The sequence below is a fragment of the Taudactylus pleione genome, unplaced genomic scaffold, assembly GCF_031769625.1.
Source record: "Taudactylus pleione unplaced genomic scaffold, aTauple2 ptg000041l, whole genome shotgun sequence".
NCBI classification, from domain to species: Eukaryota; Metazoa; Chordata; class Amphibia; order Anura; family Myobatrachidae; genus Taudactylus; species Taudactylus pleione.
In genome coordinates this window covers 13,144,273-13,158,226 of record NW_028284443.1, presented here as the reverse complement: position 1 = coordinate 13,158,226, position 13,954 = coordinate 13,144,273, and the positions used below count along the sequence as shown (strand labels likewise).

The following is a 13,954-nucleotide window of genomic DNA, read 5'->3' as shown; positions in this document are numbered from 1 at the left end:
ACCTGGTCAGTCTCCAACCTCTCCTGTTCCTGCCCATCCTTCCTCTGCACCATCACGCAGAGGCTGTAGATAGCTTCTCCGCTACTGCTCCCTCTCTCCCCGGCCGCTGACTTCCTTGCACAGCGTCTCCCCACTGGCAGGCGTTTGTTGTACTCGGATAGAGAGAAAGAGTGACCCGGGGGGCAGGCAACGGCACTTTGAATATAGCACTGGCAGCAAGCCAATCAGAGCTTGCAGACCCCGGCAGGCAATCAGGAACCGCAGCTGCGGCTGCTCCTGATTGGCTGCCGGTCCGCAAGCTCCGATCAGCTTGCAACCGGTTCCAAATGTAAAATACTGTCCCCACTTGTCCATTCCACTGCTGCCCGGGCCCGGGACTATAGTTCTCTCAGTCCCCCCCTGATGGCGGCCCTGACCTTTGGTCTCTGTGCTGCTTCTCTGATTAATGCCCTCCTTGCCCGGTCTGTGAGTTTTGATGGGCGGCCCTCTCTTGGCAGGTTTGTTGTGGTACCATGTTCTTTCCATTTCATAATGATGGATTTGATGGTGCTCCAGGGGATCATCAAAGATTTGGATTTTTTTTATAACCCAACACTGAATTGTACTTCTCAACAACTTTGTCCCTGACTTGTTAGGAGAGCTTCTTGGTCTTCATGGTGTGATGCATCTTGCTTAGTGGTGTTGCAGCCTCTGGGGCATTTCAGAAAAGGTGTGCTTATACTGACAGATCATGTGACACTTAGATTTCACACAGGTGGACTTCATTTCACTAATTATGTGACTTCTGAAGGTAATTGTTGCACCAGAATTTTTGAGGGGCTGTATAGCAAAGTGGATGATTACATATGCACATTGCAATTTTATATATAAAGATTCTTTTTTATATATTTTTTTCTTATTTCACTTCACCAAATTAGACTATGTTGTGCAGATCCATCACATAAAATTAAGATAAAAAAGTAACAAAAAAGGTAAAAAGCCAAGGGGGTGTGAATACTTTTGCAAGGTATTTTGGGTAATACTGAATTTTGTATACATTTTATTTGCTTTCTTTTCATAGTAACTACATTATTCTGTATTACCTCTTGTATTTCTTTGTCTTGTTGATTACAGGTTGCAACTTCATAATCTTCATCAGCCTGGTTTAAAAACAAAAAGAAACAATGAGATTAAAATGCATTTGTGTCTTAGTAAACCGCATTTACACTGTACATAATATATATAATGTTATAAAACTGGTTTAGTGCTTTATATGAATGCCTGAGGTCTTACATTGTGAGCTCTCACCTCATTACATATCTGTGTGTGTGTGTGTGTGTGTGTGTGTGTGTGTGTGTGTGCGCAATTTCCCATCATCCCTTCTCACCGCAGTGGGATTTGTTAGTGTGGGCTAGGGGTGCGGGTATATGTCTGTCCCGAATCAGACATGCTGTTACTGCACACGTCTGCCTTGTGACAGATTTTGTAGAATTAATTTGTACTAGTATTTAGAAGCATCATTCAAAAATGTAATATATGTCAGCACATCATTGTGTGTGTGGCATGGACTTGCAGATTATGGAGGGTACGGCGAAAAACGGGGATTTTTCACCAATTATTCCCGTTTTTCGACAATGTTTTTTTTCACCCTATCCTATTATTTCATCCGAAATAATAGGATATTTCTCCCGAAAATGCATAGGATCCGTGATAAGCTCATAAGATTTCAGAGGTGAAAAAACGTCACTTATCGTGGATTCTTTTTTGGGACCTATCAGGTCCCGAAAAAAAGCCCAGATAAGTGCCAGCGTCAGGCTGGACTGCGGGGCTAATTGGATAGCCCCGGGGGATCCATTAGCGCCTGAACTATGTTCGCGCCTAATGGATGCCACCCAAAGTGTCCAAATAGTGGTTTTTGAACAAATGATTGAATTAATTAATGGGGCAGGTGGATAAGTGGCTTGACCAAGCTGACCCAGGGTGTGGGTATAAATCAACTGTATACTAATATTATAAGAACAATTGTGTCTGGTTTTTTTTTCTTCTTTGGCGCAAAATCTACTGAACCAATTTTCATGAAAACTGCATCATTTTGTAGTGGAAACTCTAAACTTTGTTTTATCTTGATCTGTCAAGTTAAAGCTGAGCAATAACAAAAATAAAATGTATTGACATCATCAATGCAAGAGAATGGTGTGGCACAATGGTAAAGTTCCACGTTTCAGTCCTACCGGACCGAAATGGGACGTTATATGTACAGTATCTAATATATCTACATATACCGTTAGTTCAAGGCGGCACTCTCGGGGCGTATAAAGTACCAAGAGTGCTGCCTTGAACTAACCGTATGTGTATATATATATATATATATATATATGTATATATATATATATATATATATATTAGATATCATAAGCTATTATATATATATCTATAGACATATATAAACACATACATACACAGACAAAATATATACGGATTGTATATATATATATATATATATATATATATATATATTTATTAGGGGTGAGCGGGTTCGGATTTCTGAAATCCGAACCCCCCCGATCCGAGGCAGATCCGAGTCAGGCTTGACTTTTCCCGCCTGACTCGGATCTGAAATCGAGGCAAAACGTCACCATCCCGCCTTCCGGGTCTCGCGGGTTTTGGATCCTATATAAGGTACCCGCGTCGGCGCCATTTTCTCACTCGGCTGTGGACAGTGAAGAGGGAGGGTGGGAGTTAGGGCTGGCTGGGCTGTGTAGTGTAGTGTAGTGTAGTGTAGTGTTGTGCTGTGCTGCGCTGTGCTGCTGTTGTCCATAAGGGCTGTGTCCACTCCTCCAAAGTCCATAGGGGCTGGCTGTGTTGTGCTGTGCTGCTGTTGTCCATAGGGGCTGTGTCCACTCCTCCAAAGTCCATAGGGGCTGGCTGTGTTGTGCTGTGCTGCTGTTGTCCATAGGGGCTGTGTCCACTCCTCCAAAGTCCATAAGGGCTGGCTGGACTGTGTTGTGCAGTCAGTTGTCCATAGGGGCTGTGTCCACTCCAAAGTCCTGTGCAGAGTCCCAGTCCTAAAGGGGTGCTGTAGTGTTGTCCAGGGGGTGCTCTGTCCATCAGGGGTGCTCCCCCAAGTGCAGAAAAAAAGAAAATATTTTCTGTGTTTGTGAATTGTGTGCGCAGTAGCCGCACGTGCATCAACAAAGTAGTGCCAAGCGTGCGCCTGTGTCATAAGTAAAGGGCCGGCTGGCTTGACCGTTAAAGGGTGCTGGAACCCCCAAAGTACACTCCAAACCAAATAAAAAAATATTTTCTGTGTTTGTGAATTGTGTGCGCAGTAGCCGCACGTGCATCAACAAAGTAGTGCCAAGCGTGCGCCTGTGTCATAAGTAAAGGGCCGGCTGGCTTGACCGTTAAAGGGTGCTGTAAACCCCAAAGTACACTCCAAACAAAATAAAAAAATATTTTCTGTGTTTGTGAATTGTGTGCACTGTGGCTGCACGTGCATCAACATAGGAGCAGCGCCAAGCGCCTGTGTCCCATAAGTAAAGGGCCGGCTGGCTCATTTCTTAAAGGGTGGTGTAACCCAAAAAGTGCACTAGTCTCCAACAAAAATAAAAAATTATTTTCTGTGTTTGTGTGCGCCTTAGCCGCACGTATATATCAATATAACATAAATGGAGGACCAAACTTTCTCCGATAAAAATAAAATAGGGAAAGATCAAGAACCACTTCCTCCTAGTGCTGAAGCTGCTGCCACTAGTCATGACATAGACGATAACATGCCATCAACGTCGTCTGCCAAGGCCGATGCCCAATGTCATAGTAGAGGGCACATACAATCCCAAATGGCAAAGTTCAGGAAAATTACCTTGAAAAAAACATTTAAATCATCTGAAGAGAAACGTAAACTTGCCAATATGCCATTTACGACACGGAGTGGCAAGGAATGGCTAAGGTCTTTCCCTATGTTCATGACTAGTGGTTCAGCTTCACATGACGATGGAAGCCCTCCTCCCACTAAAAAAATCAAAAGAGTTAAGCTGGCAAAAGCACAGCGAAGAACTGTGCGTTCTAAGAAGATATCACAAATCCCCAAGGAGAGTCCAAGTGTGGTGGTGGTGGTTGCGATGCCTGACCTTCCCAGCACTGGACGGGAAGAGGTGGCTCTTTCCACCTTTTGCACGCCCCCTGCAAGTGCTGAAAGGAGCACCCACAGTCCACTTGCTGATATGCAAATTGAAGATGTCACTGTTGAAGTACAACAGGATGAGGATACTGGTGTAGCTGGCGCTGAGGAGGAAGTTGGCGAGGAGGATTCTGATGGTGATGTGGTTTGTTTAAATCAGGCTCCGGGGGAGACAGTTGTTGTCCGTGGGATGAAAAAGCCCATCACGGTCATGCCTGGGTCTGGCAATATTTCTATCCAAATCCAGACAACAACTGTCTTGCCATATGTACCATATGTAAAGGTGAAATAAGTAGGGGTAGGGACGTTAACCACCTAGGAACATCCTCCCTTATACGGCACCTGCAGCACGTTCATTAAAAGTTACTGTCAAGTTCAGAAACTTTGGCTAAGACCATAAGCAGTCCAGGGACACCTAAATCCCATTGTCCTGTTGTATCCAAGCGCCTGCTAACCACACCGTCAACTCCCTCCTCGTCAATTTCCTCCTTAGTCAGGATCAGAAGTAGTCCTGCAGGCCATGTCACTGGCATGACTGACTCTTCTATCCTGGATTCCTCCGGAGGATCCTGCATTGCTGCGCCTCCTGCTGCCGCTGCTGCTGTTGCTGCTGCTGGGAGTCGTTCATCATCCCAGAGAGGAAGTAGGAACACCACTACTTTTACTAAACAAATGACCCTCCAACAGTCCTTAACGAGGAGGATGAAGTACGACAGCAGTCATCCTGAAGCAAAACGTATAACTGAGGCCTTGACTGCTATGTTGGTGTTAGACGTGCATCCGGTATCCGCCATTAGTGCAGTGGGATTTAGACAATTGATGGAGGTAGTGTGTCCCCGGTTCCAAATCCCGTCTAGATTCCACTTCACTAGGCAGGCGATACCGAGACTGTACAGAAACGTCAGAAAAAGTGTCCTCAGTGTCCTGAAAAATGCCGTTGTACCCAATGTCCACTTAACCACGGACATGTGGACAAGTGGAACAGGGCAGACTAAGGACTATATGACTGTGACAGCCCACTGGGTAGATGTATCACCTTACGCAGCAACAGCAGCAGCGTCACCAGTAACAGCATCTCAGAAACGCCAGCTCGTTCCAAGGCAGGCTACGCTGTGTATCACCGGTTTCAGTAAGAGGCTCACCGCCGACAACCTCTTAGAGAAACTGAGGGAAATCATCGCCCAGTGGCTTACCCCACTTAGACTCTCCTGGGGATTTGTGATATCTGACAATGCCACCAATATTGTGTGGGCATTACATCTGGGCAAATTCCTGCACGTCCCATGTTTTGCTCACACAATAAACTTGGTGGTGCAGAATTTTCTGAAAAGCGACAGGGGCGTGCAGGAGACGCTTTGGGTGGCCCGAAAAATTTCTGGCCACTTTCGCCATTCAGTGACTGCGTGCCAAAGACTGGAGCGCAAGCAAACACTCTTGAAACTGCCCCGCCATCACCTGAAGCAAGAGGTTGTGACGCGGTGGAATTCAACCCTCTATATGCTTCAGAGGATGGAGGAGCAGCAAAAGGCCATTCAAGCCTATACATCCACCTATGACATAGGCAAAGGAGGGGGTATGCACCTGACTCAAGCGCAGTGGAGAATGATTTCCATGTTGTGCAAGGTTCTCCAGCCCTTCGAACTTGCCACACGTGAAGTCAGTTCAGATACTGCCAGCTTGAGTCATGTCATTCTCCTCATCAGGCTTTTGCAGAAGTAGCTGGAGAAAGTGAAGGAGGAGCTAAGATGGATCGATTCCGCTCGGCATGTGGGACTTGTGGATGAAGCCCTTCATTCTCTTTGCCAGGATTCCAGGGTGGTCAATCTGTTGAAATCAGACCACTACATTTTGGCCACCATGCTTGATCCTAGGTTTAAAGCCTATGTGGTGTCTCTCTTTCCGGCCAACACAAGCCTGCAGAGGTGCAAAGACCTGCTGGTGAAAACACTGTCAGCTGAAGCAGAACATGACACGTCAACAGCTCCTTCTTCATTTTCTCCCGCAACTGGGGCTGCCAGGAAAAAACTTAGGTATCCTAAGCAATCCGCTGGCGGTGATGCAGGGCAGGCAGGACCAAGTTTGGACATCTGGTCCGGACTGAAGGACCTGGCAACAATTTCTTGCATGTCTACTGTCACTACATATGATACTGTCACCATTGACAGAATGGTGGAGGATTACATCAGTGACAGCATCCAAGTAGGCATGTCAGACAGTCCATACCTGTACTGGCAGGAAAAAGAGGCAATTTGGAGGCCCCTGTACAAACTGGCTCTATTTTACCTGAGTTGCCCCCCCTCCAGTGTGTACTCCGAAAGAGTGTTTAGTGCAGCCGGGAACCTTGTCAGCGAAAGGCGTAGGAGGTTGCTTCCACAAAATGTGGAGAAGATGATGTTCATAAAAATGAATTATCAACTCTTCCAGGGAGACCAGCCTCCAGAACGTACAGAGGGACCTGTGGTGGTGGATTCCAGTGGGGACGAGTTAATACTCTGTGAGGATGAGTATGTACACAACACTGAAGAGGGTGAGGAATCGATGGATGAGGAGGATGAGGATGACATCTTGCCTCCGTAGAGCCAGTTTGTGCAGGGACAGATTATTTGCCAGCTTGTTTTGTGGGGGCCCAAACGAACCAATCATTTCAGCCACAGTCGTGTGGCAGACCCTGGCGCTGAAATGATTGCTTTGTTAAAGTGTGCATGTCCTGTTTATACAACATAAGGGTGGGTGGGAGGGTCCAAGGACAATTCCATCTTGCACCTCTTTTTTTTCTTTGCATTATGTACAGTTTGGGGCCTAGTTTTTCAAACTGCCATCCTGTCTGCCACTGCAGTATCACTCCTAGATGGGTCACGTGATTGTGCCGCCCACTCGTGTCGCTTAGCATAGTCATCCAGCTACCTCGGTGCAACCTTTTGGACATAAAAACACTATTGTGAGGTGTGAGGTGTTCAGAATAGACTGGAAATTAGTGGAAATTAAGGTTACTGAGGTTAATAATAGCATAGGAGCAGAAAAACCAACACATTCTGTGATTTTAGCTGTTTTTATGCTTTTTGTCAAAAAAATCCAGATCCAAAACACAAAACCCAGAACCCAAAACACGGAAGGGTGGTTTTGGCAAAACCAATCCAGATCCAAAACACGAAGAAAGATCCAGATCCAAAACCAAAACACAAAACACGAAAAGTGGCCGGTGCACACCCCTAATATATATATATATACTGAAAAATAATAAAGACGTGCACCTAAACCTAACAGTGTACTAATTAAACTAAACAAACTTGTGCTCAAAGGTAAGTATTGTGCGTACCAAAAAATAAAGAAATGAAAGCTTATCTGATGTCCAGGTGCTTCGCTTACGGTCAGGAAGCACATGGCGACAACTTATTCATGACTTATTCTAAGGGACGATATTGCTTGAACAAACCTTTAAATTGGGCTTAAATCAAGCCCATAAAAGCAATATAGTGTAGTATATTTTATGCAAACATATTTGACAGTAGATGTACATAAATCTGCGTACCAGATAATGCAATAAATAATGCATATAAAGATGTCACTCTTCCGTGTTCCTGGTGTTTAACAACAAAAGTCCAGCTTCATATAACACACATGGTAGGTCTCAGACCAAGAAATGGAGAAAAATCTCCAATAAATAGTTGTTTAGTAACAAGCCAAGCAGGAAACACAAACAAACATAGAGTAATACTCAACATAAAAATAAAATAAATTAAATAATTATTATCTTAAAAAATGGTTTATCTGATAATAGTTCACTTTTGGAGGTGTAGGAGAACCAGTCCCAAGGCGTTTCATCCTTTTTGTACTTCCTCAGTGTGCGTAAGTAAACCTGGAGCTGCCTATACTGTATGTATAATCATGAGTAGGTGAACTATCAACCTTAACAAAATAAATAGTCTGTCATGGATGTCACTTACCCCTATAGACATCCACTAGAACAGACAGTGGAGATGCAGAGCTGCAGGCAGGCACACAGGTGCCCTCACTCTGTGTGCCTGGCGGGTGGGCGGTGGCAGTCAGTTGCACATTAGTTCCTGGCCTCCATGCTCCTCGGTGGATGGATGTCGCAGCTGGAGGCCAGGGATACAGGGAGGAGGGCCAGTGCAGCGTCATGACATGATGTGCGCCAGCACCTGCCGGACCCCCGGCCGCGCACACAAGTGAGTAGTGACGGGACCAGCTTGGTCGACGTGCATGCCCTTTGGAAGGGGGAGCCAGACGGGCAGCCGATGGGGCAGTTATTATTTACCATTAGCTGCGGACCGAGATGCGGTTTGTGCCTCATAGCCCTCGGGGCCCATCAGAACCTCGGGGCCCAGCACAGGTGTACCCCTTGTATTCCCCTGTCACCGGGCCTGGGTAAGGGGTGGTGGAAGAGGTATTTTGGGTCCACGTTCATTTGGATAGGATAGGCTACATAGCAGTCTCTGTGCACAGAGAATATAGGGCCCGATTCAGACCCGGTCGCTAAGCCACGGACACATGCTTTGAGCGATTATTGCCCATCTGCGCATGCATTTGCAGCAAAATATGCATGTGCAAACCAGTCACTGTGTCCGGGAATTGTGTGCTCGTAGTACACAGACTAGACGCTACTTTGAGTGACAGAATGTGCAGTTTGTGGGTGGTAACAGGGGAATGTGCTTGTGAACTGGGGGAGTGGTGGTGTGAACGCAGGCGTGTCTGGGTGTCAAAACTTAGTTTTATGGGTGTGCATAATTCGCAAAGAAGCGTCATTGTACACGTCACTTGGTTGTATTTCAGCCTGCAGTGATCGCAGTGCTTGCGGCGGGGTAGGGTCTACCTCAAGCGCTGTGTGCAGCTCCGATGGCTCTCGATGGTTCTGATTAATCATACACTTCCTGGAGATGATGTGTGTTAAGAAAGAAAAGTGAGCGTCTGTATACCGGTGTGTGTTCGCTCTGCCATCGCTCTCTAAGACAAAGAGGGCATCCTTACACCAGACAGTGCGATCGCGGAATTTGCATACCCGGCCCCCTTTTGGCTGCGAGAGAGCACAGCTTAGCATCCGGGTCTGAGTACAGCTTGAGTCAGGTAATCCATCTCATTAGACTGTTGGAAAAGCAGCTTGAGAAACTGAAGAAGGAGCTGAAATGAAGCGATTCTGCTAAGCATGTCGGACTTGTAAATCAAATCCTTTATTTGCTTCGCCAGGATCCAAGGGTGGTCAGGATCTTCCAATCAGAACAATACATTTTGGTGACTGAGCTCGATCCTAGGATTAAGTCATATGTTGTATCTTTCTTCCCAACAGAAACAGATCTGAAGAGATGCAAAGAGCTGTTGGTAAGCAAATTGTCAGCTCAAGCGGCACATGATGCAGGGATTGTTCCTCCTTCAGTTTATCCAGCAAGTGCAGCTGCCAGTAACAAACTAAACTTTCCCAACAAAAGACCCACTGGTGACGAGCTTGAGTCAACACAACCAAGTTTTGACATCTGGTTGGATCTAAAAAAATTGCTTACAATTAATGAGACCTCTACCATGACATCTGATACTGTCAACATTCAAAGAATAGTTGAGGACTATTTTAATGATAGCATCCAAATAGGAATGTCAAATAGTCTGTTTCACTACTGGCAGGAAAAAAAGGCAATTTGGAGGCCCTTGCACAAACTGACTTTGCTTTACTTTAGCTGCCCACCCTCCAGTGTATACTCAGAAAGTATTTTCAGCACAGCTGGGAACCTTGTCAGCGATTGGCGCAGAAGGCTACTTCCTCAAAATGTGGAAAAGACGATGCTCATCAAAATGAACTACAAATTTCATGAGGAAGGCTAATTACATCCAACAATTACAGAGGCACCTGAGGCTGTAATGATGGATTCCAGCGGGGACGAATTAATATTGTGTGAAGATGATGTACACACTGATGAGGGTGAGGAATCGGATGATGATGGCGACAACATCTTACCTCTGTAAAGCCACTTTGTGCATGGAGAGATCATTGCCAGCAATGTCAGCTGCCTGTTGGTAGCTTGTTTTGTGGGGGCCCAAACAAACCAATCACTTCAGCCACAATTGGCAGTCCCTGTCGCTGAAGTGATTGGTTGTTAAACTGTGCATGGGTGGAAGGATGGATCTTGTACCTCTTTTCTTTGCATTATGTGCTGTTTGGGGCATTGCTGCCTGACATTTTTAATTTTATAGTTTATGAAGCTGCCATCTTGTGCTGCAAAAGTTTAATACAAGACCTATATTTTTTTTAAACTGCCATGCTTTTGTGCTGCTGCCCTGACACTTACTTATTTTTTTATAGGTTCATACTGTATTTATTTCAACTAAAATCACAAATAGGTATACTTGCAAAATACTCTTATGCTATTTTTCAACCTCGATTTGTAGATACCAACCTGGTGGGCTTGGTGTTCCTTGATCATAACAGCCATGTTTGGTCAGATGCATCTCTAACACCAAATGGAAAGGCTATTTTGTAATGGTATCTGGAGAAGTTCTCTCTCCTCCCCTCCCAGCCTTCCCATCTATAATCCCAGAAGCACAATGATAACAGATGTTTAGTACCAGACTTTAAAAATCCCTCTGCCCTCTCTACCTGTTCAGATCTTCCGTTTTGTGTGCTGCCACAGACAGCATCTCCTGCATGCCCATTTCATAAAAAATAAATAAATACTGGACCACCACAAGAGCTTAACTGGGGCAAGGAATGATGTGAATGAGTCAAATATTCTTTGAAAATGACTCGCCACCTACCTCCCTCATAAATTTTGCTTTGGAATCAAAAAATTAAATTAAATTTACTATGAATCAGCCCTTCCTTTCCCTACCTTTAACTACATGCATACTCCATCTTCCTCAAGCCTCTTGATTAATGAAAAAATACTGTATGTTTCCTTATGTGCCATGTTTGAAGTTGAACTGCCACATGTTTGTGCCACCACTTCTGCCACTTAATTTGCACCAAGCTAGCTGGCTGACTAAGCTATCGGCCTAAACTGGATAAAAACAATATTGTGTGCTGTGAGTTGGTCATAATTGAGTGGAAATTAATGTTATTGAGGTTAATTATACTGTAGGAGTAAAAACAGGCCTAAATTATGTGATTTTAGCTGTTTTTCTGATTTTTTAGAAAAAATACAGATCCAAAACCAAAACACGCAAGGGCGGTTTTGCCAAAACCAAATTCAGATCCAAAATATGAAGGAGCTACAGATCCAAAACCAAAACACAGGGGTCGGCGAACATCACTAATGCTAACTAATATGAGATAAGGTACAGTAAATCAACTAACACTTTTTAATATATTTTCATCTAGTTGAGTGCATTTTTACACATGATATTAACAAAGGTACTTATTTGGGATGATTTTTTTCCCTTCTTTTATGCTTTCTACCAGTACACTTAGAATTGAATAGAATAATAAATGTTAATTTATATTCATTGTTTATTGATATTATTGTCAAAGTGTTTCCCAGAAAGAGTTTTATCTTTCTATTTCAGCTAATCTATGTAGTTCATGTGTACAAAACGTCTGGGAGCACCACCAATGGTGTACTGTATGGTCCAGCATTTATTTGGGTGTGAAACGTCTGTATATTAGTCTATTAACATACACTGCAATTCTTTTTCAACTCTGTAGGAACAAAAACAGGCCCAAATTATGTGATTTTAGCTGTTTTCATGATTTTTTTAGAAAAAAATACAGATCCAAAACGAAAACACGCAAGGGCGGTTTTGCCAAAACCAAATTTAGATCCAAGTCACACGAAGGAGATACAGATCCAAAACCAAAACACGGGGGTCGGCGCACTTCCCTAAAACCCCCCCACCATTACTAACTAAAGGTGGGTACACACTAGACGATGTGTACCGGGTCGATATGTCGGTCCATCAGGTCGACTTATCATGCCATGGGTACACATCATAATGATGTAATGAACATCGGAAAGATCCCTTGTTCCGTCCTTCATTAACATTGAATGGGGCGGCATTCGATATCGTTAGGTTTGATGTGCAGCACATCAAACCCGATGACGTCGCATACACACTGCCCAAAATGCACGATATGTCATTGCGATTTGGACAAATCGTAACAACATTGTCCCAAAGTGTAGCCGTTATAACAGCTACATTACAGTTACAGACAGTTGGCCTGAACTCTGACCCCCTTCCTCCTCCTACCAGCGTCAGTCATATCATTATCTGAGAGCTCTGACACCTACTGAGCTTGTCAGTGACAGGATAGACATTGTCATTTATTATACAGATGTAACCCATTGCTAAGCTCTTGTTAGTCTCACCAACATGAAATCATTCTTTGAAATAAAATTATATTCACATGTTGTTTTCTGCTTCCCCTGCCTGGAGTCAGGAACTAATTTTGATATTTGCAATTACCAAATGCCTGGAGCCAGAAAATAGCACAGTGCTGTAATTACTAACTGCACAGGGCCAGGAACTTGTGCTGTACCTACAATTACCAACTTTCTAAAGCTTGAAATTAATACTGTGACTGTAGTAATGAATTACTCAGAACCATGAACAAGCACTATGACTGCAATTACAATCTAATAAGAGCCAAAAAGTAACATATGTATCTTGTTTATATCATTCATGATGCAAAAATATAAACTTACTGTGCACATTTTATCGTTCCCCTTAGTCATTGCTCCATTACTGTACCTGTAAGAAATACATTATTATAAGTTTAACTAGAATTAAGGAAAGTAGAAAGTGACAAACGTACATTAATCTGTCAATTTTCAACCCTTACCCATTAACATGTTTCTCTGGATCACATTTTGTACCCATTTCAGTGCTGTTTTCTGTAAATAATCACACAAAGGATAACATTATGAATTGCATAGTGTTTTCACTCTAATTGCCTGTCATATGGAGCTAGGAGGGAGCCTAATACTGTAACAGCCATTATGGTCCACCAGTGGTCCTTCTATGACAGAGATATACAACCTAATTCACATCTGGGGCTGCATGGGTGGCTGTCTACTGATCAAAAGGGCCCCACATTGGGCCTAATGCTAACCCAAGACCTCAGTGCTGTGAGGTAGTAGACCATTACACCATTTATGCATTTTGTGTGTCACTATGTAATTCTGAATTGGACAGATGTTGGCTGCAACTCTCCTTGTGTGAAATGGACATTCTGAGAGGCAACCCGGCAACAACGTTGCAGCTGCATGCAAGGGATCCGTCTCATCTGAGTCTCATGGGAGTATTGTGGGCATGTAGGTCCGGGACCAGAGGGTAAGCGTGAAGCCAGGGCGCCCAGAGTACGTGCGTGCTATGGCGCCCCCCAAGTGTTCCAGGGAGGAGGCGGGTCCATAGGTTAAAGTAAACAGAAGTAAAAATACAGATATGGGGCAGCTCCCTGTAGTGGTGCCCATATGCAGTGCCCCCTGTAGTGGTGCTCATATGCAGTGCCCCCTGTAGATGAGCCCATATGCAATGCCCCCTGTAGTGGTGCCCATATGCAATGCCCCCTATATAGGTGCCCATATGCAATGCCTCCTGTATAGGTACCCATATGCAGTGCCCCCTGTATAGGTGCCCATATGCAATGCCCCCTGTATAGGTGCCCATATGCAATGCCCCCTGTATAGGTGCCCATATGCAATGCCTCCTGTATAAGTGCCCATATGCAGTGCCCCCTGTAATGGTGCCCATATGCAGTGCCCCATGTAGTGGTGCCCATATGCAGTGCCCCATGCAGTGGTGCCCATATGCAATGCCCCCTGTAGTGGTGTCCGTATGCAGTGCCCCCTGTATAGG

At 44.5% G+C, this 13,954-nt stretch overlaps 1 protein-coding gene across 2 annotated transcripts in view; it reads right to left on the bottom strand.

Annotated features, from left to right (window-relative positions):
* SLC13A1 (solute carrier family 13 member 1) overlaps positions 1-13,954 on the bottom strand; it is a 118,915-nt gene that overhangs the window by 65,341 nt on the left and 39,620 nt on the right. For both annotated transcript variants that reach the window (XM_088456106.1, XM_088456110.1), the window contains exons 6-8: positions 12,939-12,990; positions 12,802-12,847; positions 1,083-1,139 (exon numbers count right to left, since the gene is read on the bottom strand). In XM_088456106.1, the coding sequence (XP_088312232.1) occupies positions 1,083-1,139; positions 12,802-12,847; positions 12,939-12,990 (155 nt within the window). The remainder of the gene's footprint in view (positions 1-1,082; positions 1,140-12,801; positions 12,848-12,938; positions 12,991-13,954) is intronic.